The sequence below is a fragment of the Petaurus breviceps genome, unplaced genomic scaffold, assembly GCF_028583685.1.
Source record: "Petaurus breviceps papuanus isolate PSGF00001 unplaced genomic scaffold, PetGlider_PUasm1.0 90424, whole genome shotgun sequence".
Taxonomy (NCBI): Eukaryota; Metazoa; Chordata; class Mammalia; order Diprotodontia; family Petauridae; genus Petaurus; species Petaurus breviceps.
Window position 1 is genome coordinate 2131368 of NW_027187247.1, and position 25993 is coordinate 2157360.

A 25993-nucleotide genomic window follows, 5' to 3' on the forward strand; every position below is an offset into this window, starting at 1 on the left:
CTGGCTCCCCGGCCGCTACTCGGGGATGCCGTCCGGGGGAGGTCCCCGGGCTCACAGCTCACGCCTCCCGCCGCAGCCCACCTAAACGGAGATCCCGGGGTCTCCCCATCACGATCTAGCGCCTTCCCTCTCTGAAGATCTCCAACGCTCCCAGTTGTTTGTACATATTTGTTTGCACGTAGTTGTTTACACGTTGTCTCCCCCATTAGCGAATTCCTGGAGGGCTGGGACTTACTTGTCTTCTACTTTTCTGTGTATATACATCTACAGAGCTTGGCAAATAGTAGGCGCTTAATAAATGTTTGTTGATCGACCTCTCTTGTCCCAAGATGTTGGACTTTGTGGTCCCTACCCGCAAAAAACGTCTCTACTTTACATGCCTTTATATATAATCACTTTCTCCCACCAAATTTAGGATTTTCAGAAATCCAGTTGTGATTTTTCAGTTAAATATATTTATATTTTCTTCCTCCTCCGCCGAAAAAGAAAAGAAAAAAAGCCCATGTAACGAAGATGCATAGTCAAGCAAAACAAGTTTCCCACCTTGGTCTTGTCCAAAAATGCGTGTCTCGTTCTGCACTTTTAGTTCCGTCACCTCGCTGTCAGGAGCTGGGTAGCACGGCATTCTTTCAGTTCTCGAGAGTTGTCCCCCCAAACTTGACGTTGCCAGACTTTCTCTCCTTGCCGTGTTGGCTGGAAAGTTGTCTTGGCTTTTCTCTGCTCCGTAGTTGAGGAAGAGGGTGTGCTTGGATTGCATCTCGTGCACAGATCTTCTTCCCTCAACTTAAAGCACACACATACATACTCCCCCCCACCCAATAAAATCCACTCCTTCCCTCCGCAGAAGGTGGGAGACCTCTACCAGGGTTGTGGTAGTTTCTTTTTTCCCAGATTCTTTGCTTCCCAGCCTGGGAACCAACCAAGTAAACATCCAGCTCTATGATGTCTGACAACATTTACTCTAGTTTCTTTTCTCCTTTAGAAATGGAGGACTAGAGACTCTTCTTTTCATAGTGTTTTACCCAGGAGTTCATTTAACTGAAAATTCGTTACTTGAACCTACCTTCCCTTTTGAGATAACTGTAAAGTTCTCTCTCACTGCTTCTGCTCCAGAGTGAGGTGCCACATTCCTTTCTTCCTCGCCTGACTGTTTCTTAGGCCTTTATATTAAGGCTCTGGATTTCAAATACCCTATGAGCGATCATGACATAAGAAAAATTCATTTTAGTCTTATCTTCTAAACCCCTGTAAGTGTTAGTTCTCCTACTGCCAAAATGCTGACCATCCCTATTCTCTTTTCCTTTCTCAACTAAGACTGAAAGGCACCATGGTGGAGTGAATGGAGAACATTTGAGACCATCAGAATTCAAGTGCTGTCTCTGACATCAGTCAGTCAACAAACATTTATTAAGGACTATACTTTCTGCCTAATTTTGGGAAAGTCTCTTAACCTCCTAGTGATTCAGGCAACTAAGACTATAAATTTCAGAGCAGGTGTCTAATCTGCATTGGTTGGAGTTTTCTCATTCAGGAAATTCCCTGTATCATTGAAATCACAGGTATCTTCTCCACACACTCCCCTCCCCCAACAAAAACAAGACAGCAAAACAAAGATTATAGGAATTCAGAAATCAGATCAATAAGGTGCTTTTTATTGTGAAAATTTCTTTTACTTAAATTAGTGTTGAAGCCCAGATTACTTTTGTCTTTCCCTTTGAATCTATGGCAGGGGAAAAGAGAAGTTGGTTTTGTGTTACTTTTAATTTGTTGTCAAAATCTTGGTTTCTCTTTTGGGGTCTGGACATTAAAAAAAAAATTATCCTTAAGGATAGATGGTGGTTGCAAAATTTTAGGACCTGTTTTAAAAACCCTATAGATGATGTGACCAACTAAAGAAAAATTAATCATGGAATTAGTCCCCAAATTGAAGTTCTATGAAGCTTGAATTTTCAGAAATTAAAAAAAAAATTCCACTTAAATTGTTTTTTATATCTCATGTAGGTGCTGTATTGCACTAATGCACATAGAATTTCGTTGTTAGACAGGACATGAGAGATTATTTTGTTCATTTTACAGATGAAGAAATTGGTCTTGAGAGGCAGCCTTTGACTAAGCCAAGGTCACACGACTACTTAAGGACAGAACAGGTCTCCTGTTCTAGTGCTCCTTCCATTACACTGAGCTTGAACTATGTGCCTTTTAGGACCTATTTATCTATCACTTCTTATGATAGCTTATGGAAACTGACACTGACTTAGGAATTGCTGTCAGCAAACTTTTTTGGGAATTCTTAAAAAGCATTGATTTGTGTTGAGTAATCAAGAAACACATTTGTATTTTTGTGTGTTATGATACAGTTTTAGTTCTATTTTTATGAACAGAGTTACAACTGAAACGTATTGGCTTTTGGAATATAAGACTGATGCTTAGCGTACTGGGTGTTTATAAAATCTGTTCACATACTGAAGAAAAAGGGTTATGTTGCGGTTAGGGAGTATAAAAATTACTGCTTAAATTTTTTTCTTAAATTAAGCATAAAACTTTTAGGAGGGATAAAGTGGATTTAAAAACATGTACAATATTTCAATTATAACACTTCTTTTAAAAGTTACACAGCTGTTCATGCCATCTGATTTTTCTACTGATATTTTTTGTACAAGGAGCCCCAAACTTATGCACATGCAATAGTTTGGAGACAGAAGTTTGTTCTCTAATTCATAATGCCTGGAAAATGATTGTCCTTATCTTTTGTAATTTACTGCCACCTTCATAATATCTGTACTGTCTTAGCTTTCAAAGCACCACTTGAAATGGAGAGGTTACGGCTGATGTCTGATACTGAGTACTCCTGATAAGCCAAGTTGGAACTTGGAATACATTTTCCCATAGAAACAGTGTTGTAAATGTTGGTTAGTTGTAAATTGAATGGGCTTTTGTGGGCTGGCTTGTGAGCCCAGGTACCATTAAAATATTATTTGTGTGAGAAAATGTATTTAAAATTCTACTCAGATCACTTAGAAAGGAATTTGCAGTCTGAGATAAGAGTTAAGAACTCCCTGTTCCCCCACCCCCCCCCCTCCCTCCCCTCCAAGCCCTTCTTTAAAGGGTTGGTGGAAGGTATGGTTGTGCAGATACTGTTAACTGATGTATTGGTTGGTTTTGCTGTACTACTTTCTCTCCTTCTTATATGTTACAAAGGAGAATTCATTAGGTAGGGAGGAAAAAGAGATGCTTATGGAAATGAAGGTGATGTTAAACCAAAATATTTCAATAATGCAACTAAAAAAAAAGAAAATTTACAGAACATACATCCTTTAATAAGCTGGAAATTACTTGTACTTGATGGGATCTGTCATTAACTATTTAAAAAAGAGGTGGCTGTAGTATGGGCATCCAGTAGCTTCATAAAGACAATAATAGTAAAATTGCCATTAACTAGAATGCTTTGGGAATACAGTACAAAGATACCTTTTCTGCACTGAAGTACAAAGTATGCCTGATTAGTGCTTTTGAGTACTCTCTTTAACAGCTCATACAAAGGGTATACAGCCCATCCAGTGAGTATACTCATACTTTCTAAGCAATGACTATTTTACTGAACTCCAGTGAATACAGAATGCTTGTAAGAGGTGTGTGTGGCAAGGTGGATGGCAAATTTTTGAAAAGCAGAGTTTTTACATTTTATTCTGTAGGAGACTGGATGGGAAGGAGTATTGGAATTAAAGGAAGGAGGCAGCAACTGCAGATTAGGTGGAGAGCCAGAGTCTTTTGACTTTGTCAAATAGTTGAACATCAGAAATGGATATGGTGAAATTAATACACAGGACCTTAAAGAAGGACCACGGGACTTTTCCATTGATTTGGAGTTAAAACCTCATGTGTGTATTATCTCCTGTTAGGATGTAAACTTCTTGCTTTTCTATGTGTCCTTAGCACTTAGCACAGTGCTTTGCACGTACTAAATGATTAGAAGATGTCCTCTCTTTTCCTTTTCTGTCCTGTCCTCTCAGATCCCATTCCATCTTCTTTTGGGTTGTAAGTTAGGCCTTAAACCAGGTTAAAGGTGGAAAGTTTATAATGGCTACCTTAGTCTAAGCAGCCACCTTGCCCTTAGACAATTGTTTTACAAAGATTATTGGTATTTTTTCTTTTTAAAGAACTATTTGAAACAGCCAAGAATAGATAAAGAACATTCTATTTTTAAAACCACCGACCCGATTTGATACAGATAAGAGAATTTAAAATACCATGCCATTGTTGGTGGAGTTGTGAAGCTATCCAACCATTCTGGAGAACAGTTTGGAACTGTGCCCAAATTGTAATCAAACTGTGTATCCCCTTTGATCCAGCAATGCCGCAACCAGGTCTGTATTCCAAAGAGATTATAAAAAAGGGAAAAGGACCTACATGTACAGACATATTTATAACAGCTCTTTTTGTGGTGGCAAAGAATTGGAATTTCAGGGAATGCCCATCAGTTGGGGAATGGCTGGACAAATTGTGGTATATGAATGTAATGGAATACTATTGTGCTATAAGAAATGATGAGCAGGTGGATTTCAGAAAAACCTGGAAAGACTTAAATGAACTGATGCTGAGTGAAGTGAGCAGAACCAGGAGAACATTGTACACAGCAATAGCAACATTGTATGATGATCAGTTATGATTGACTTAGCTCTTCTCAGCAATACAGTGATCCAAGACAGTTCCAAAAGACTCATGCTGGCAAATACTATCCACATCCAGAGGGGGGAAAAAAAAACTATGGAGTCTGAATGCAGATTGAAGTATACTATTTTCACTTATTTTTGGTGACTTTTCCTTTTTGTTCTGTTTCTTTTTTCACATGACTAATGTGGAAATATTTCCATGATTGAACATGTATAGATTGCTTGCCTTCTTGGGGAGAGGAGATGGGAGAAAGGAAGGAAAAATTTTAAACTCAAAATCTTATAAAAATGAGTGTTGAAAACTATCCTTATATGTAATTGGGAAAAATAAAATACTACTTACAAAACCCCCCAGAACCTTGTTGATTATAAAAAAAAATCATGCCATTTGGCACTCTTTATTTTAATGCTTAACTTATATTCGTTTATCTCTTAATTTTTAAAAAGTACTTCTTAAAAGGCCTTCCCAGGATGTGTTCTTTAGATGTCAAAGACTCTGCTACCTTTTTTTTTTACCTTCTGTACCCTGAGGCTTTTATCTCCCAGTAACATAGTCTTGAGTATGACTAATCAAAGATATTCATTAATTTACCTTTTCTAAAATTCACTCTAAGAATTTTTGTCAGCATTTTGTTATGTATCCTCCCCCCTACTCTGCTGTAAATACAATACATTGTTCGTTGTCACTTTAACTTAATCTTTTTTTTTTTTTTATGGTAGCCCCATTCTTGCTGGTCCTGTGCCCCTTATTCCCATACTGCTTCCCTTGACTCATTTCTTAAAGAAGCCTATTCATGGAATGGGTGTTACCTCACTCTAAGTTAGTACATGAAAAGGCCTTAGCCTGAAAGGGCCAGGATATCCCATTGCCTTCTGGGTCATCTCCAGTCATCTTGATGAATATCTGGTCATTGGATCCAGTTGACTCTGGAGGAGAAAGTGAGGCTGTTGACCTTGCACACCCCTCCCTCACTCAAATCAAAGTCAACTTCGAGTCATGTCATCATTTCCCTGATGCCATGGTCTTCTTCGAAAATCAAGGGCAAACACAACAGCCTATTTGTTTCCCCTTTTGCTTTGGGATTTTGCTTATTAATTCCTTTTTCTTTCCAGTTTTTAATGTGGTTATTTAATTTTCCTCTTCATTGAGTAGATTTTTCTTTCTCTACTTCACTTAGTACTGTTTTAAAATTTTTGTTTTTATGCCCCTTTCTTAGAGATGATTTCTAGAACTGCCTTCATTATCTATCCTTTATGTCTACTCTAAACCTTCTTTCTCTGGTATATGATCCCTGTAATTATTTAGTCCCTTTTTATTCTTTGTATTTCCTGTGGAGTCAGAACTTGAGAGATTTCTATTCTGGGCTCTCCTCAAAGCAGTTTCTGTTAGTGTCTTGTGCAGCATATTCTGGCAATTTTCCATTTTCCATTGTGCCTCATTCCCAAAATCCCAATTCCTGCAGGTGGACACTGCTCTGTGATAGATCCCTGCTCCAATTATGTAGCCCACCATTCATCTATACCCTCCCTCTGGTTGCTTTTTTCCCCCTATTTGTAGCAAAATTAACACCCTTTGGTCCATGCCTTCTCATTCCTCCATCTGCCACTTGCTCCCAGGAATTTCTGCTTCCTCTCCCAAGACAGGATGAGTGGTCTTTTCAGGCACCCTCCCCCCTTTCATGCACCCTTCTATTTGATAATGTATCCCACAAAAAACATTGATTCACCTGTAGGTAGGGTGTCACCAGGTTTTTTCCATAATACCCTAGGCCTGCCTCTCCACTGTTACTCTCCACCTGACTTCTGCCTTCATCCCATCTCCTTGTGTGCATTTAGAAAGCAATACCTGCTAGTTCCTCTACTCTTACTCTGTGAGTCCTTGGCTATTGAATTCATTCACCTGTCCTGCATTTCTGTTGTTTGAGGGTGTTCAAGAAGCAAATAATATCTTCAGGTCTGGTTTTCTTTCTAAGAATGTTTCAAATTCCTCTTTACCATTGAACATCTCTACATTTTTTCATTTATGTTTAAGCTCAGATTTGCAGGGTATAGGTTGCATCCTGAACTCTCTTGCTCTTTGGAACACATTCCATTCCCTCTTACAATTTCTGGTACGTGCAGAATACTCTTGCATTATTTGATCTTCCTTTCCTTTGTATTTGTTCTTAGTGGGATGGTTGAATTTAACGTTTCTTGGATCTCTCTCTCTTTCTCTGTCATACACACACACACACACACACACACACACACACACACACTTTTTTTTCTGAAGGCAGTGAATGGATTCTATCATTTGATCTTTAATTTTCTGTCTTCAGAAGTTCCGGACAATTTTCTTGTACTATTTTTTGCATTATGTCATTAAGTGTTTTGACTTGTGCACTTTTGGGAGATCTGTAATACCTCGGTTTTCTCTACACATTCTGTCTTCAAGATCAATATGTTTTGTTTGGATAGAGAGTATATTTTCTTTTAATATTGCCTTCTCATCTTCTGGTTTGTCTTTTAGTTCGATGTATTTGCATTCCCAATCAGTTCTCTCTTTTGTTTCTTTGGTGGGACTTGACAGATTCAAGTTTTTATAATCTGTAAATTATTTTTATTTTGCAGGCCATTTTCTTCACTTATTATTTTCATTTCTCTTTTACACTTGGAAACAGCATATGGTGGTACCATGTTCTCAGATTTCACAGGGTACTTTGTCTAATCAAATGCTGGATCATTTTCCCCTTTGTTTTACAGTATTTACTCATAGTTGTCTGAACTCTTTTACTGGACCTGGAGGCTATATTTCCTTCTATTGCTGGTTTCCCACAAAAAACCAAAACAAAACATTAATTCACCTGTAGACAGGATATTGCTAGGTTTTGTTCATCTGACTTCTGTTTTCACCCCATCTCCTTGTGTACATAGAGAAAGAAGTCTCTTAACTGGTTTCTCTGCTCTCAGTCTGTTATTTTTGCTGTCTTAGGCTGCTGCATTCATTTGCCCTCTACTGCATTTCTGTTGTCCGGGGTGTTGGTTTATCTGCTTATGTTTAAGATTTTTTAGTTTTCTTCCTCCATAGAAATTTGTTAATTTCAGTCTTTCCTCCCCTTATTTTCGCTATTTCTTATTGACTTCCTACCTTCTGGTGGTGGATTCCCTGGTGACAGGATCTCACATCACCTTATCCTCCTCCCTCATTGGGCAATTCAGTTTATGAATCTAGGTCTCTACCCCAAGAAACTTTTGGGTATGCAGAGCTGACTCTTAACTGGATGCGGAGTGCTTTCCTTCAGGCATAGTGTATTGTCACTTATCCCCTCATTCAGTGTGGCCTGACCTCTTCTGTTCTTTACTTCTATGCCACAGAATTCAAAGCACTGCCCTTGCAGCCATGGGTGATTTCTGCAGTTTGGAATTTGGGTCTCCTAATTCCAAGACTGGGTCAGGGGGGTCTGGGGGTGGGGGTAGTTAGGGCTTTACTTACAAGCCTTGACGTGGGTCCTGCTTCTTTCCTTCTGTTCCTCTACTCTTTAGAAATCTTTTGCAGCACAGAGTGTTGCTTGTGCTAGCCCTTTAGGTCCCAACAAACTTCCACAGCCTGGAGCTAGGGTATCCACTGCACCAGAAGAGGGGGAAAGAATGGGATATAGGATGGGATATTTTTGCAAACCTTCCTTTGAGTTCTTAGGTTGACTAGAGAAGCCTTGCTTCCAGGAACTTGGTGGGTAGTAAAGGGAGGGTTGGCTCTGTGATTTCAAGGTAGGTGTCAAGTTCATGGCTTCTTTTTAACCTTTTGAATTCTATGTATCCTAGACCTGAGGCATCAAACACAGGTCCTGTAGGCCATATATTATTTAGAAAACCACAAGTCAGCATAATCTATGTTGTATTTTTATTTATTTTGTTAAACATTCTTCAATTATATTAGTGACCTGCCACTGAAAATTTGGCGCTTTTATCCTAGAGACATGGAGACAGCTGAAATTACTTTATCTCTGTCACATAATTTTTGTTTTAAAGAGTTTTAAAGGTTGTAAAGATAAGAGAAAATGTCTACATCTCTATCTGGTTGGTCAAGTGACCCAGAAGTGGCATCATTTAATTTAGTTTGCAGTTGCCTTGTACTCCCCCATCTTTTATTAAAAATAAAACAAAACTATGCAGTACCTCTTCTTAGGTTCCCTCTCCTATCTCTTTAGCCACACTATCCACATAGCACATAAATTTTCAAATAGGTTAAAAACTAGTTAATGGCAGATTTATGAGTTAGTACCTGGGTCTCTTGGTTCTCAGCCCGGGTCGGTCTCTACTGTTTCTTATTTTTAAAAGAACAGTGATTTTAAAGCATTTTGTAAGTATGAAGCAATATTTTTATAAGTGGCAAGCTAAAAATAAAGATTGAGGCAAAAAGCTATGTAGTACACCATTTTATGTCTTTGAAAATAGTTGAATTCTGTTTAGTCATTTTCTTCTGGAAGACATTGGCCTTTTAAAGAAAACTTCCGGTAGAAATGCAGAGATTCTCATAGCAAAAGCTTTTCCAGAAGGCATTCCATATCTGAAAGTAGCATTAGAATCCATATGTAATTATTGCTAAGAGAGTGAGTGAATTTAACTTTTGCTTCATAGGAGACCCAGTGAAACAATCAATTGAGAGAATATGAAAGTTTTTTTTTGTAGATTAGCTGATATGTGGGTCTGGTATTCTATAAAAAGAGGGAAGGGAATGAATATTTACATAGAGACCTGAGGTAGGGACACCAACCAGAAGACTCTTGTAATAGTCCAGACATTTATTAAACATATAATGTGGCAGGTGCTGTGTGCTAAATGCTGAGGATACATACAAAGAAAAGCAGTAAGTAGTTCCAGCCTTCAAGGAGCTCACATTCTAATGGGAGAGACAATATTCAGATAACTACATACTAGTAAAATATACACAAGATAAAGTAGAAGTGATCTTGGAGGCAAGGCAATAAATACCATTGAAGAATAGAGGACACTTCTTGCAGAAGGTGGGATTTTAGCTGAGTTTTTAAAAGAAGCCAGTGAAACCAGGAGGCAGAGAGGAGAGGGGAAAACATTCCAGGTATGGAAGACAGCCAGTGAAAATGCAGATTGAATCAGGAGGTATAGTGTCTGGTGTATAGAACAGCAAGGAACCTATGTCTTAACAGATTTTGGGAGGTTTGGAGTATGAATAGTCCAGTGCATGAAAGCACAGAGCTCATAAAAAAGACAGAAAATCAAGCCAGTTTAGTCAGGGAGAATGACGGAAAAAGGTCTCCTTGTGCCCTTGATAGAATTGGTCCCCCCCCCCCCCATGAGGCTGTAGAGGGATAGGGCACTGTTTTCTTCCAGACTAGTAAAATCTGGTGTGCTTTTATAGAGTTCTTATCTAAGTTTATTAGAGGCAGGAATTAGATGATGGAAATGAGGAACCTGAACCTGGGGAATGGTGCTGATTTATGCTGGTGAGATTACGGAAGACTCCTGGGGAAAAGATCATTGAATACACATTTATTAAGCATCAGACTATGTGCCAGAGACTGTACTAGGATCTGGGAATACAAATAAAAAGGTAAAAGGCAATCCCCATCCTTAAGGAGCTCACAATCAAATGGGGGAAATATCTTAACTCTGTCTGGGCAACTCATCTTAGGTCAGGAATTTTTGTCCTTTTCAGGCTATTTCTTTTAGTGGGTAGAAGGGACGAGTAGAGTTGAAGTTGACACCTAGGTTGTGAGCCTGGGTGAGTATGGTGATAACTCAAGACAAAATAATAGGGCAGTTAGAAGAAGCAAGGGCATCTGGGTAAAGATAATGAGTTCAGTTTTAGACATGTTGAGTTTAAGCTACTTTAGGGACATCCAGTGAAGAGATATCCAAAAGCCGGAGATGCCCCCATTCCTCTGTGCTCTCTGGAGTGCCTGCTCCATAGGCAGTAAATATAATTTTGAATCTTTGCCATTATAACTTATTTCTGTCTTTTGGCTTTCACTAAGACATGACTTCCTCCTGATTACACATCCTTTTTGACTTCCCTTTTCAGCACTAGCTACACTTTGATTCATTCCTTCTGTCTCACTGGTTGGAGTGGGAGAGTTGGAATATTTTTTGCTCCTCTTTTCCACTTCCAGGTTTTCTCTTTACCACCATTATTCATTTGCCTCTCCTCCTATAAGATCCTCTCAATCCAAACATACCACCTCATCAAAATTCTAGTAACTTAGCTACCATCCTCTAGGACATTACCTAATGAATTCAGTGTCCGGTTCACATTCTTTACTTAGCTCTTGCCCTAGGAAGCTTCAACATAGAAATTGAGACTCCCTCAAACATTCTAACCTCACAGTTTCTCAGTTTACTCATTTCACTTGACCTCCCCTGCTCCACTTCACTTACACATAAAAACACTACAGATATACAACTTCCATGTTCATTGTCATCATCATAGTAGCTAACATATCATGCCTACTATGTGCCAGGTATTGTGCTAATAAATACTTTACAAATGTTATTTATTTCATTTGATCTTCACAACAACCCCGGAAGGTAGATGTTATATAGAATCATCTCTATTTTATAGGTGAAGATACTGAGGCAAACAAAGATTAGGTGACTCACACAGCTAATAAGTTTCTGAGGCAAGATTTGAACTCCTGGCTTTCTGACTCAGACTCTACACTTTATCCATGAGCTCTGAAATGAACTTTGAAATTCTGTTGTCTGATCATAGTCTATTGTTAGTTCTTTATTTCTTTAAGGAGCCTTTTGTACTTGAATTTCTTTGATTGGTATTGGTACTCTTCACCCATGTAGATCTTAACCCCTTTATGCTTTAGTTAGACCCCTTCCATCCAAAAGCAAGCAAATTTTAATCTGATGGTCAGTCTTCTGGTGATGAATCTCTCTAAATGTAGTTACTATGGTTTTTGGTTGACAAACTTTCTACAGTTTCTTGGCCTTTCCAGCTTGGGAGAATCTTCCTGAATTTGTACTCAACTGGTAGAAATCAGGACTTTAGTATTGAGAATACTTTACAAATAATTAATGCTTTGGCTTTGGTAGCAGTTTACATACATGTTTCTGAATCTGCAAATCACAATTACTAAAGATACCATTGTTATGCATCTAAACTTAATAGTTTCATGTTGAGACAGCTTTCATTAATCTGAAATATTATTAGAGATATGAAATGACCAGAGAACCAAAATTCACAGCATTTTTTTACTATTTTATCTACTCACTACTTATTCCTTCTTGTTTTATGTGTTTAAAAAAAACCCATACCATAAGAGTCTGAATAAAATGCTCCTCACTAGGAGATAATGATAAAGCAAATCAAATACTAAATATATTTTCCAGTTTGTTTTGCTTTGTGAATTCTGTTAGAGTTGAATGAGTTTATGTATGAACATCTCTCTTGTCCAGGATTTGATTTGTGTTTAAATGAACTAAATTACCTCTTCCTTTTTTGGACAAATTTTAAAGATCAAATAATGGTACTTACCAAAAATATTCCACTAATTTGCTTGGTTTGGTACCCAACTGCTTAATAAGGCTATAGAAAACTTGCAAAATTATCTTAGGAAAGTCACTTCTAATATATTTTAAACAAATATTTATTGATATTTTTTGTTTTTATATCACCTACATTTCCCATTTTATTGTTTCCTTTCCCCTCTTCCAATGAACTATCTCTTAAAACAAAGAATTTTGATATACTAGTCAACATAGTGAAAAAAAATTGATGTTATATTCAGTGTTTCATACCCATGGGCTCTTGCTTCTTTAGAGAGGAATGGGAAGAGGTGTCTACTCATATTTCTCTTATGGTACAAAACTTGTTCTTTATAATACCTCAGGATTGTTTGAATTGATTTTTGGCTATTCTTTCCATTTACATCTTTCTATTTATTGTGCATGTTGTTTTCCTTTCTTTGCTTACTTCACTTGGCATTACTTCCTATTTGTCTCTCATTGTTGTTTCTTACAGAGCAATAATATTCCATTATATCATGGAACAGTTTGTTTATCCATTCCCCAATTTATGAGCCTCCATTTTGTTTTCAGTTCTTTTGATAACAAAATGTTGCTACATCTATTGCATATATGAGGAATTTCTTTTTGTCAATGATTTCTATGGGTTATATGCCTCAAAGTGCAAACTCTGGGTGAAAGGGTATGTATATTTTAGTCACTTTATTTGTATTATTCTAAATTGCTTTCCAGGATGGCTAGACCAATTCATAAGTCTGCCAGTAGTGCATTAGGGTGTCAGACTCTCTACAGACCCTCCAACAATTTAAGTAGAATTTATGAAGTAAGTTTAGTAATCAAAATAGTAATGCTTTACCATTCATATAACATGCATAGATATATGTACATATATACATGATTATTTTGAGTGTTGAAACAGTGGTCTGTCTTTTAATATATTTGGTATTATACATAACATAATATTGTACATCATGTATCATATAAGTATAATAAGTACATGTGCTTCTTTTGGTGGTGAATTTCTTAATGTTATGTTTCAAAGATGGAAGGCACCAGAGCTCATCTAGTGCATCCTCACATTGAATAATAATGATAATAACACCTGACATTGCCTTTAATGTTTTCAGAGCACTTTATACCTCTTTTTTAAGCCTTGAGCATAGCTGTAATATAGGTGTTATTATTTCCACTTTTATAGAGATGGAAAATGAGACTATAGATAGCAAGTAAGTGTTCAAAGCAAGAGTTGAATCTAGGTGAGTTCCTGATTGAAGTTTATTAAGGCTAAGCGATTTTTCCATTGTTTCAGAGGTAGCATAGCTCCAGGTCCTCAGACTCCAAATTCAAATTTATATCATACTTCCTCTCCTGAAATTTCTTACCCCAACCACTTTGTGACTAAGAGCATACATTTTGTTAAATGATTTGCCTTTGGGAAGCACTCTTTGGCCATAGAGCAGATCAAAGTCCCAAGTTATACAACATTGTGATCTCTTGAAATAATGGAGATGAATTAGTTTGGAGCGAAGAAAGCACTGGAAGTAAAAGAGTTCTCTGAATATTATTTTTAAATTTGGGAACTTAAACTACATTTTCCTATATGTTTTTTTTTAAAGTAGGGCTTAACATTGTGTTTGAAATACTTTAAACTTTCAATTAAACTCATAGAAAATAATACTGTTGTAAATGTACTGTTTTCTTAGCCATATTTTAAGTGCCTAACTTAGGTTATTAGAGATATGAATGGCAGGGATATGAATATATGTAAAAGTGACATCCTTTGTTTACTCTTTTACAAAGGGAAATTTGAGAATTATGAGGAACAAAATATTTCTTCAGGTGTCTACATATTATGTATAACCTGGCCTTTTCTACCTCAGAATGATTTCCAAAAACTATGCAATTATAAGATTTTATGAAAAGCTGCCTTCAGGTTCAGATCATCACAAGTGCTATACATTGAGGACAGTACTTTAAAATATTTCTGCCTGTAGGAACATAATTCTCACAGAGAAAAAGAATTGACCACCCTCTTTTTGTGTGTAATGACTTTTGAGCTAGAAGTTGGTAAACGTGATTTGCTCTGATTATATCCCAGAGGACTTGAAGTAGTCTCTGACTTTGGTACAACCTACTTATATGTTTATCAATAGAGATTGAGATTTGTTCAAAAGATTCAGTATACAGAGTAGGGCTGGGGCTATATTGTGTTCATTATTGTATCTGCCATCATGCCTTGAGTAAATGTTTGAATGAATCAATTAACAAAGGAAGTTGTAAAGATACAAAGGTTGGAAAGAAATTTTAACCTGATACCTCTTTGCCATGGGACCTAGAGATTCCTTAAAAACAAGCACGTATAAGTTATACTTTTAAAATTAACACGTAATTTTTTGTGATAATTTTATGAGAAAATCAAGTTATATGCAATAGATTTTTAGTGTTCCTATACTTATAAAGTAACAGTTCTAAAGTGGCCTAAAATAATATGATACATAATTTTTTTATTTCCCCCAGGTTTTCTTATTTCTCTAATCCATTTTGTTGAAAAAAAAATTCTCCATAGTTTTGACATTTCCTTCTGTTACCAATTTATAAAATTTTTTTTCCATAAGGAAAAGGTGTTTTTCAGTAGTGGAAGGGGATAGATAAGCAAATAACAGTGTCTTAAATCACTTCCCTTTTCTTCCCCTCTATCAGAGTAGTTGGCTGTGAGAGGGTTGAAAGAACTAAAAAGGTAAAATGGGGTCTGAAGTTTTGAGATTTATGGAATGAGATTTTAGGAATGATAGAGGTCCTGGTTCTCACTCCATCTTTCTTCCTTGCACCAGAATTCTTGAAGACCTTAAGCATTTCTTTATTTAGGTTGTTAATCTGGGGCTACTCTTTTGGGATTTGTACCTGCCACTCCTCCTCCATTTTAAGTCAGCTGAACAGCATCAGAAACATATCCCCCATTCTTCCTCTAATTATTGGGAAGTTGAAGGAAGTTGAGTATTAGGTAACGATGTAGAAGGAGCAATTTATAACCAGAACCAAAATAATAGTATTGCTTCAAATTTATTCTCTTTCCTAAAGGTGTGGAATGTTTTTGACTATGACAATACCTCTTCAAAAAGTTATATAATTTCATACATTTAACTTGTATGTTATATAATGGAAGTTAGTTTACTAAGTATTTCCCATTTTATAGTATTATTGGTAATTTTTTATTCTTTTGTCTTTGATAGTCTGTTTTAGTTACCAGGGATTATTAGTCTTCTGGCAAATTTCTTCATTTATACTCAAAGCTGGCTAACAAAAGCTAGGGAAATTTTGATTGTTAATGAAAATATAGAATGTCTGTTGTTTTGGTAGATCCAGTCTTCATTGAAATTCCATGTACATGTTTGAGTGTAGGATATGTACTTTATATAATTGTATGCAAATATGTCTAACTCCTGATTCTGTGTTGGACTTTTATTTTGAGTATTGCTAGAGGAGATATCTTTAGGTCAAACCACTAATTTTTAAAATAATTTTTAAAAATTTTGAACTTAGAAAACACCAGAAAAGAGCATTTATAAACATTAATGCTGTAAGAGTATATTACACCAAACATTTGCATTTCTTATTGCTTTTAAAAAAGAATATAATAAATTCCACATTTTACTTCCAAAACTGTCCTACTTGTATATATTCATTTCTGAACTTTTCTCTTCCATGCATTTTAAAAAAAATGTTTCAGTGGACCTTTTTTTGTTGTTGTTGGCATCACTATTACTACCGCCTTCTACTAAAAAACCAAGAAGTTAAAAAAAAGTTTTTTTTAAACATATAAGCATAATCAAGTGAAATGAATCTATACAGTAGCAGTGTTCAAAAATATATGTCTATCTGCACCTTGAGTCTTCTGTCAGGAGGTTGTTTCACGTTTCATCATAGGTCTTCTGGACTCATGATTGATTATTGCTTTGATCATAGTTTTTAAGTCTTTCAAAGTTGTTTTTCTGGTGTTCTTTTCTTTGTATAAATTGTTCTTCTGGTTCTCACTTTGCTCTATCAGTTCATGATATTCTTCAGGATTCTCTGAAATTGTCTCTATCATTTGTCATTTTTCAAGACATATTTCTTGGTCATTTGTCATTTTTTGAGGTAATAATATTCCTTTATGTTAATATTCTATAGTTCAGTCATTTCTCAACTGATATGCACCTCCTTAGATTCTAGATTCCTCCTCCCCCTTTTTAGTCTCCCCTTTTGCATTAGGAACTTTGCTTGGCTTAAGACTATTTCCTCCTTGGAATTATCCTCTCCCTTAACACTGCCCCCCCCTCACTTATTTTTCTATGGGGTTTGATTTTTTTTACACAAAATTGGGTGTGTATATATATGCATTCAACTCTTCTTTGCCCAGTTCATATGTGAGTGGAGTTCATCAGGTATCTCCTCACCCAACTCTTTCTTCCATGTCTATTTGGATACTCTTTTCATCCATTCTAATTGTGAGAAATGTCACTTGTGAATCTCTTCTTCCTTTCTACACTGTTGTGTTCCTTTTACCCCCTTTCTTAAAGTTCTAACCCACCAGTGTTACTGTGCAGTGAGAAGTAATGAAAATGATGAATACAGAGAAGCATAGAAAGATCTATATGAATTGATGCAGAGTGAAGTAAGTAGAGCCAGGAATAAAATATACACAGTGATTACAACAATGTAAATGGAAAGAACTCCCCACAGATAAGAAGTAGCAAAATTACAGGGAACAAGCATGACTTGAAAGAATTATGAAGAGGCTGTTCCAACTCACCCCTTTGCAGAGGTGGGAGGTTCATAAATATTCTAAATCACGTTTGAGAGGTTTTTTTTTTCAGAATGTCAATTAGCATGTGTATCAAAGATTTTTTTTAGCATGTGTATCAAAAAATAAAAAATTAATATTTCTATTGTCTATATAGATTTCTGCTTGTGTACCACAATTATGTGTTTCCCCTACCCTTGCTGCTTAATTATTGAATATATTTTTGCCCCCTACTCCTCAGTCCTTTCTTTTAAGAGCATCAGAATATAACAGAACCACTCATGCCTTCTGTTTTATTTGATTCCCTTTAGGACCTCTGAAAATTTGGGGATCCTCAGGGAATACTTAACATCATCTTTCTCTCTGCACATTAATTCATTCTACTATTGGCTACAGAGGTCTTCAGACTAAATATCTGTTTTGTGATAGAAGCAAAGTCAGAGTAGCAATTTTTGTTTTTTACTTCTAAGTATCTGTTTTGTGACAAAAGCTGTGCCAAAGTAGCAATTTTTAAGAGTTTGTATTTGGAAGCAGCATAATAGTCTCTTTTTCATCTCCTTTCCACCTTTTTTACTGATCTTACCTACTCCCCCTCCACTTTCTTACCACCCATTTTGTTTTCCTTTTATCCTTTAACTTGAAACTTGATACAGAAAGAAGCAGTTTGAAACAAATGCATGAGAGGAGGTTATATTCTTCCTGACATCTTTTATTAAGCTAAATTGGAGATGGAATTTAAGAATTATTATTTGTTATTATAATCATCATCAATGAAAGCTGGCTTGAAAATAGGTGGTTTTCACAGATTTATAGAATCTTATGGGTAGCTTACAGTCAGAAAGAGAAAGTTTATCTGACTAGACAGTGTTTTGCATGAATTAGGTACCTAATATTTGCCAATTTGACTTGACTAGTGAATAAGCTGAAAAGGTAGATTAGCCTTAGAATTGTAGGGTCTTGAATGCTAAACTGAGGAGTTTTGACTTTATTTAGGTGGTCATAGGGAACTGTTGAAGAGTTTTGAGCAGAGAAGTGACATAATTAGAGAGATATGCAAAGGAGGCTGATCAGTCAGTGATGAATAGAAATAACTCATGTTTATTATTAACCTACTTTATCGTTTATGATTTTTTCACCATTTTCTTATTCTTGTTTTTCTAGGTATTGATGCAGAACTTTATTATGTGAGAAATGATCTTATTAATCACTACGCACTATCCTTTAACCTGCTAGTACCCAGTGACACCAATTACCTTCACTTCACATGGTATGCTAAATCCAAGGTAAGAAAGTAATTAACACTATGTAAGTTGATGATTACAGAGGAATAAATAAATAGGAATGAAAGTTGACTTTTATGAGACTAAATCTGTGGTTCTGAATCAAGAACAGTTCTTAGAAAATTCAGCAAAGTGGTTTGCTTGTTTTCCAATTTATAAAGGGCTGTTATAAAAGGGTACAACTATGACTAAGTTGGTATTTTAAATCTTAAGTCTAATCTTTTATAGTATCCCCAAAACCTAGAAATTCACTAGTTTAAATCATTAGAATATCCCGTAGCCTTTCATGCTTTTCAAACTTTGATGTTTATCTAGTTGAAAGAGGGGAAAACCGACCCAGTAGTTGTTATATGTTTGAGAATATAGCTGCTTGGTTGAAGAACTTAGAGACATAGTGTTTAAAAGATAGGTTCAATCAACAGATATGTGCTGAGTACCTGTTCTCTTCTAAACATGATGCTAGGGATACACGCACAAAAAGTAAAACAATCCATTGTCTCAAAGAATTTATGTTCCATTGGAGGAGATGAGCACATGTATAAGTATGTGAAGAATAACTATAAGCAGTCATTAGCCAGTGAATGTTAAGAACCTCCTGTGTCCAGTATTGTGCTAAGCAACTGGGGATATGAAGAAAGGTAAAAGAGGGGCCACTAGGTGGCGCCGTGAATAGAGCACGGCCCTGGAGTCAGGAGGACCTGAGTTCAAATTCGGCCTCAGACACCTAACACAAAAACTCGCCCTGTGGCCTTGGGCAAGTCACTTAACCCCAATTGCCCTACGTTCCCCCCTCCAAAAAAGAAAGATAAAAGAAAGTTGTTGCTGTCAAGGACTCACAGTATAATGGTGAGATACCACACAAATGACTATACAAACAGGATGTATTCAGGATAAATTGGAGATAATCAAGAAATAAGGCCCTAGAATTAAAGAAGGATTGGGGGGTGGCTAGGTGACAGAGTGAATAGAGCACTGGTCTTGGAGTCGGGAGGACTTGAATTCAAGTCCAGCCTCAGACACTTAACACTTACTAGCTGGGTGACCTTGGGCAAGTCACTTAACCCCAATTTTCCTGCCTCCCCCCTCCAAAAAGAAAAAAAAAAAACAAAGAAGGATTGGGAAAGACTTTCTGTATAAGGTAGGGTTTTAATTAGGACTTGGAGGAAGCTAGGACTTAGAGATAAGAAGGGAAAGCATTCCATGAACAGGGCATGGAGGGGGGCAGCCAATGAAAATGCCAATTCAGGAGTGTCTTTCATGAGGAACACCAAGGAGGCCGGTGTCACTAGATTGACAAATATGTTGGGGATGGAGTTAGAATTGTTGTATGGTTTGTCCTTTGTTCTCAAAGAGGACTATGACCAGTACAATGGTCAGGGAGATGATGACATGACTTGCAGTTGACTTTAATTTGAGTGAGGGAGGGCTGTGCAAAGTCACCCGCTTCACTTTCTCCTCCAGAGCCATCTTGAGTGTAATAGGGAAGGAGGAGAGGATATACAGAATGGCCATGTGTGAAATCACCATAATGAGAATTTTGTGTGTGAGGAGAAGAGAGAAGGCTAGTCTAGCAGAACTGAAAAGAGGGAATAACATTCAATGAGATTTGAAACATAGGTTAGGATCAAATTGTGAAAGATTGTAAACGTGTTTAGACATATTCAGGTAGCATATGCCCCTGTCACGGGTAGTTCATTTATTGTTCTGTCTTGGTAATTATGGGAAAATAGTGTTGAATTTTGAGGGCAAAAATAATCTTGCATATATATTACCAAGGTTTAAATAATCCAAGTAGCAACCCCGACTGAGAATGAATATTACAATTTATAAATCACTGATGATTGAAACACACTTATTTGTGGGACTTAGGTTTATGCTTTGTCTCTTGTTGAATCAGTCTTGAAATTTTTCTTATTGATTTTTTGTTAATGAGTCTTCATTCTACAGTTAACTTTGCTAATATGTGATTCAGGTGCTTTTCTCTTGCTCTTGTTCAGAGAAGGTAGTTGAAAGTGAAAGCAATAGAGCATTTAGTGATATAGCAGAGCAGTTATCCATATTAAGTGTAAGTGTATTTCCTGTAGAAGCAGGACATTGCGAAGATCTATTTCATGGTAAGTTGTATAAATGGAGTTGGAAAGAAGGCCCTTGAGTCCCCAAGGGTACTCTGAATATTTCTGATTGACATAAACTAGTTTGCTGTATCCTAGCAGAAATTACTTTCAATTATCTGGGCCTGAAATTTCCATCTAGAAAGTTTTAAGTTTATCTTTAGCTTGATGTATGTGTTTTTGGGGGGATGAGTTAAGAGGGTAAACCCCAAACCAAAAGATTTTGGATACAAATTGGTTTTTATTGCTCATTTTTTGGTCAGTATAAATAAATAATAAATAGTTCTGTTTAACTTAGGTACCATTTGTTGTATGTATAGCTTCTGTGTAATTCTATAAACTGAATACTTTGGATTGCCAAGCTTTTACAAAATATTAGGGGCTAAGTGAAATTGAGAATTCGTATTCTTTATCTGTTTTGCATATGCATATGGCTAATGTGAATGAGATTGCATTTAACACATTTGACCCAACCTGTTCTATCTGAAGAACTTAAAAAGTGGTATGCTGCCATTACTTAGTTAATGTATATCCTTCCTTACTCTTTTCTTCTTTTGTTGGCCTCTTCTTTTCTTTTCTTGTCCCTCTGTACTGTTTGCAATCTAGCTCTGCTATTAATACACACACACACGCATGCACACATGCATACATGTATATGTGTGTATGTATGTGTGTGTATATATATATACATATATATATTTATATGTGTATGAGCGTTGCCTCGACTTTTTATTGATTCTCAACACCAAAAAAGTTGCTGACCCTTAGTGTAGTAGATTTTCTTTGTTGGCATCTGTAGAGGGAAGTAGAGGGGGACCAAGACCTTTCCTTAAGTTAGAATAATGTTTTAAATTATTATTCTCTTAGGTTAAACAGTAGCCTTTTCTTTTCTTTCTGTGTATATTTCTTTGTATTTTTTCTAATTACAAACAGTTTTTAACATTAGTTTTTTTAAATTTTGAGATACAAATTTTCTCCTTTCTATTCCCTCCTCCGTCATTGAGAAGGCAAGCAATTTGATAAAGATTATACATTTCCATATTAGTCATGTTGTGAGAGAAAACACAGACCAAGGGGGGGAAAAACAAAAAGAAAAAAAATGTGCTTCAATCTGCATTCACACTCCATCACTTCTTTTTCTGGAGGTGGATAATTTTTTTCATCATAAATCCTTTGGGATTGTTTTAGTAGATTATTATGCTGAGAATGGCCAAGTCATTCACAGTTGATCATCATTCAGTATTACTATTACTGTGTATAATGTTCTCCTGGTTCTTGTCACTTCACTTTGCATGAGTTCATATTTTTCTGAAAGCATTCTGCTCATTATTTCTCATAGTACAATAGTATTTTATTGCAATCATGTGTCAAAACTTATTCAGCCATTCCCCAATTGATGGAAATCCCCTCAGTTTCCACTTTCTTGCCACTACAAAAAGAGCTGCTATAAATATTTTTGTATATATAGCTCCTCCTCTCTCTCTGTCTCTCCCACCAAGTAATAGTATTGCTGAGTCTACGGGTGTGCACAATTTCATAGCCCTTTGGCCATCGTTCCAAATTACTCTCCAGAATGGTTGCATCAATTCACACTTCCACCACCAGTGCTTTTCTGACCTAATTTTCCCAGGTCCCCTCCAATATTTGTCATTTTCCTTTTCTGTCATATTAGTCAGTCTGATATATTGACTAACCTGTGAGATGGTACCTCAAAATTGTTTTAGTTTCATTTCTGTAATTAGCAATGTGGTGATTTAGAGCATTTTTGCATATGACTATAGATAGCTTTGATTTCTTTGTCTGAAAATTGCCTGTTCATGTCTTTTGAACACTTATCAATTAGGGAATGGATATTATTTTTTTTTAATTTGAATCAGTTCCCTATATATTTGTAATTTGAGACCTTTACCAGAAAAAAACTTACTATAAATGTTTTTTCACAGTTGTGATTACTGTATGTATATTTCCCTCCATCCTATTTCCTGACTCTTTAGCCTTCTCTTTCCTTTCATTCTGTCCCTCGTCAAAACTGTTTCACCCTGCCCTTCTGTTTGTTCTGCTGCTCCAAAATTCCTTTTGAGGAATTATTTCAAAGTTGTTTGGAGGGGATTTGGGAGAGCTCAGGGAAATCCCTACCTTTATTCCACCATCTTGCCTTTGCCTGTTTTACTTTTCTTTTTTAAACATTTAAAACATTTATCTTTTAAAAATTCAGTTTAAAATTCTCTGCCTCCCTTCTGCCCCTCTCCTATTGAGAAGGCAAGCAATATGCTATCAGTTATACATGTGAAGTCATACAAAACATTTCCATATTATCCATATTACAAAAGAAAACACACATAAACAAGAAACATAAAGAAAGTGAAAAAAGTATGCTTCAGTTTGTATTCAAGAGTTCATCAGTTCTCTCTCTGGATGTGGATGGCATTTTTCATCATGGATCTTTTAGAATTTTCTTAGATCATCATATTGATTAGAGCACCTAGTTCTTTCACAGTTGATCTTCCTCTTAAAAATGCTGTTATTTTGTCCAGTCTTCTTGTTCACTTCACTTTGCATGAGTTCATAAGTTTTTATGAAAGCATCCTCCTTGTCATTTATTATAACACAATAGTATTCCATCACAATCACATACCACAGTTTGTTCAGCCATTCCCTAATTGATGGGCATCATTCTCAATTTCCAATTCAAAAAGAACTGTTAGAAATATGTTTGTACATAGAGGTGCTTTTCTCTTTTCTTTAATCTTTTTGGAATACAGACCTGTTAGTGCTATTTCTGTGTCAAAGAATATACACAGTTTGATAGCCCTTTGGATATAGTTCCAAATTCTTTTTACAGTGGTTAGATTAGTTCACAACTTCACCACCACTGCATTAGTAGTCCAATTTTCTCATATCTTCTCCAACATTTATTATTTTCCTTTTCTGCCATGTTAGCCAGTCTGATAGGTGTGAAGTAGTACCTCAGAATTGTTTTAATTTGCATTTCAATAGTGATTCAGAGCATTTTTTCATATGACTATAGATAGCTTTGATTTCTTTGTCTGAAAACTGCCTGTTCATATCCCTTGACCATTTATCAATTGGAGAATGGGTATTATTTTTCTAAATTTGGCTCAGTTTTCTATATATTTGAGAAATGAGATCTTTTACCAGAAAAACTTGTTGTAAAATCTCCCCATACCCTAATTTCTTTCCTTCTAATTTTGGCTTCCTTCAATTTTCTTTGTATATAACCTTTTAAATTTCATATAATCAGAACTATCCATTTTACTTTTAGTGATCCTCTCTATCTTTTGTTGGGTCATAAATTTTTCTTTATCCATAGATCTGACAGGTAAGATTTTCCATGCTCTCCTAATTTGTTTATGGTATCATGCTTTATGTCCAAATCATATACCTATTTTGACCTTATCTTTGTATATAGTATGAGATGTAGGTCTGTACCTAGCTTCTGCCATACTTCTCTCCAGTTTTTGCAACAATTTTTGTCAAGTGGTAAGTTCTTGCCCACAAAGCTTGAATCTTTGGGTTTAGCAAACACTAGATTACTGTGGTCATTTACTGCTGTGCAGGGTGAACCTAATCTGTTACACTGATCCACTGCTCTATTTCTTATCCAGTACCAAATTGTTTCAGTGATTATTGCTTTGTATTATAGTTTGAAATCTGGTACTGCTAGACTATCTTTCCTTATAATTTTCATTTGATCCATTGATTTTTAAAAATTGATTACCTTTTTGTTCTTCTAGATGAATTTTGTTATTTTTCTAGATTTATAAAATTATTCTTTGGTATTTTGATTGGTAACAGCAAGAAATAAGTAAATTAGTTTTGGTAGAATTGTCATTTTTATTATATTGGCTCTATCTACTCACAAGCAATTAATATTTCTCTAAGTTGTTTAGATTTGTATTTATTTGTGTGAAAAGTGTTTTGTAATTGTGTTCATATAGTCCCTGAGTTTGTTGTGACAGGTATATTCCCAAATATTTTATAATGCCTGCATTTATTTTAAATGGATTTTTCTTTCTATTTCTTGCTCCTGGGTTTTGTTGTTAATATATAGAAATGCTAATGTGGGATTATTTATGTCCTGTAACTTTGTTAAAGTTGTTAATTGTTTCAACTAATTTTTTAGTTGCTTCTCTAGGGTTCTTTAATACACCATCATATTAATTTGCAAAGAATAATAGTTTTGTTTCCTTATTGCCTGTCGTTATTCCTCTAATTTTTCTGTTTTTTTGCTATAATAGTGGTGATAATGGACATCTTTGTTTCCCCACTGGTCTGTTCCCATTACAGAGAATGCTTACTCTTGATTTTAGATAAATAATACTTATTTTTTTTAAAGCTCCATTTATTTTTATGCTTTCTAGTATTTTTAATAGGAATAGGTGTTGAATTTTGTCAGAAGCTTTTTCTGCATCTTTTGATTTATTGATATGGTCAGTTATAATTTTCCTAATATCGAGCCAGCTCTGCATTCCTGGTATAAATTCCACCTGGTCATAGTGTATGATATATTCCTGTAATATCCCTCCTAGCATTTTGTTTTAAAATTTTGCATCAATATTCATTAGGGAAATTGGTCTGTAGTTTTCTTTCTCTGTTTTAGCACTCCTTGGTTTAGGTATCAAAACCATATTTGTATCATAAAAGGAATTTGGGAGGACTCCTTTACCTATTTTTCTTCAAATAGTTTATGTAGTATTGGGATTAATTGTTCTCTAAGTATTTGATAGAATTCACTTGTAAATCCATATGGTCCGGGGGATTTTTTTCTTTGGAAGCTCAATTAAGACTTGTTGAATTTCTTTTTCTAAGATAGGATTATTTAAGTATTCTGTTTCTTTTGTCAATGTGGGCAGTTTACGCTTTTGTAAATATTTATTCATTTAACTTAGATTGACAGTTTTGCTGACCTGTAATGATGCAAAGCAACTCCTAAAAATTGCTCTAATTTTATCTTCATTGTTGGTGTGTTTATCTCTTTAATTTTTGATACTGATTTTCTTTTTTAAAATGAAAATAACCATTTGTTCACTTGTTTATAAAACAAGCTCCCAGTTTTATTAGTTCAGTGGCCTTTTTAAATTTAAATTTTATTAATTTGTCCTTTTATTTTCAGTATTTCCATTTCAGTGTTTAATTGGGGATTTAAAATTTGTTCTCTTTTTTTTTGTTGCACTCCCAATTGATTGGTCTGTTCTTTTTTTTTTTAATTGATATATGTATTTAGAGATAAAAAAATTTACCCTCTGTATTCTTTGGCTGAATTCCACAAATTTTGGTTTGTCTCATCATTCTCTTTAATGAAATCATTGATTCTTTTTTTCTGTTTGAGAAGGATATATATTTTTTTAAATTTTAGACTCAAACACCAGAACCCAAATACAGAATAGAAAAAAGGAAAAGAAACATATCACAAACTTAAATACGAAGTAAGATAAGAAAAAAATAGTCATGTCACGTGCATAGCAAAATCTAAGAGGGCTCAAAATATATAGCAATAAATTTTCATTTCAAGAAGGCCTGTATGATAAATATTATACTTTGTGTTGAGAGCTATCTTGTCTTTGCTTCCTTCTAAGTTTTCTTTTGTTCTCCGCTGTAATTATTATTTCTATGATTTGTTTTTTGATTCACTCATTATTT

At 35.5% G+C, this 25993-nt stretch overlaps 1 protein-coding gene across 2 annotated transcripts in view; it reads left to right on the plus strand.

Annotated features, from left to right (window-relative positions):
* Positions 1 to 25993, plus strand: part of RYK (receptor like tyrosine kinase) — a 115956-nt gene that overhangs the window by 519 nt on the left and 89444 nt on the right. For both annotated transcript variants that reach the window (XM_069108714.1, XM_069108715.1), the window contains exon 2: positions 18103 to 18224. In XM_069108714.1, the coding sequence (XP_068964815.1) occupies positions 18103 to 18224 (122 nt within the window). The remainder of the gene's footprint in view (positions 1 to 18102; positions 18225 to 25993) is intronic.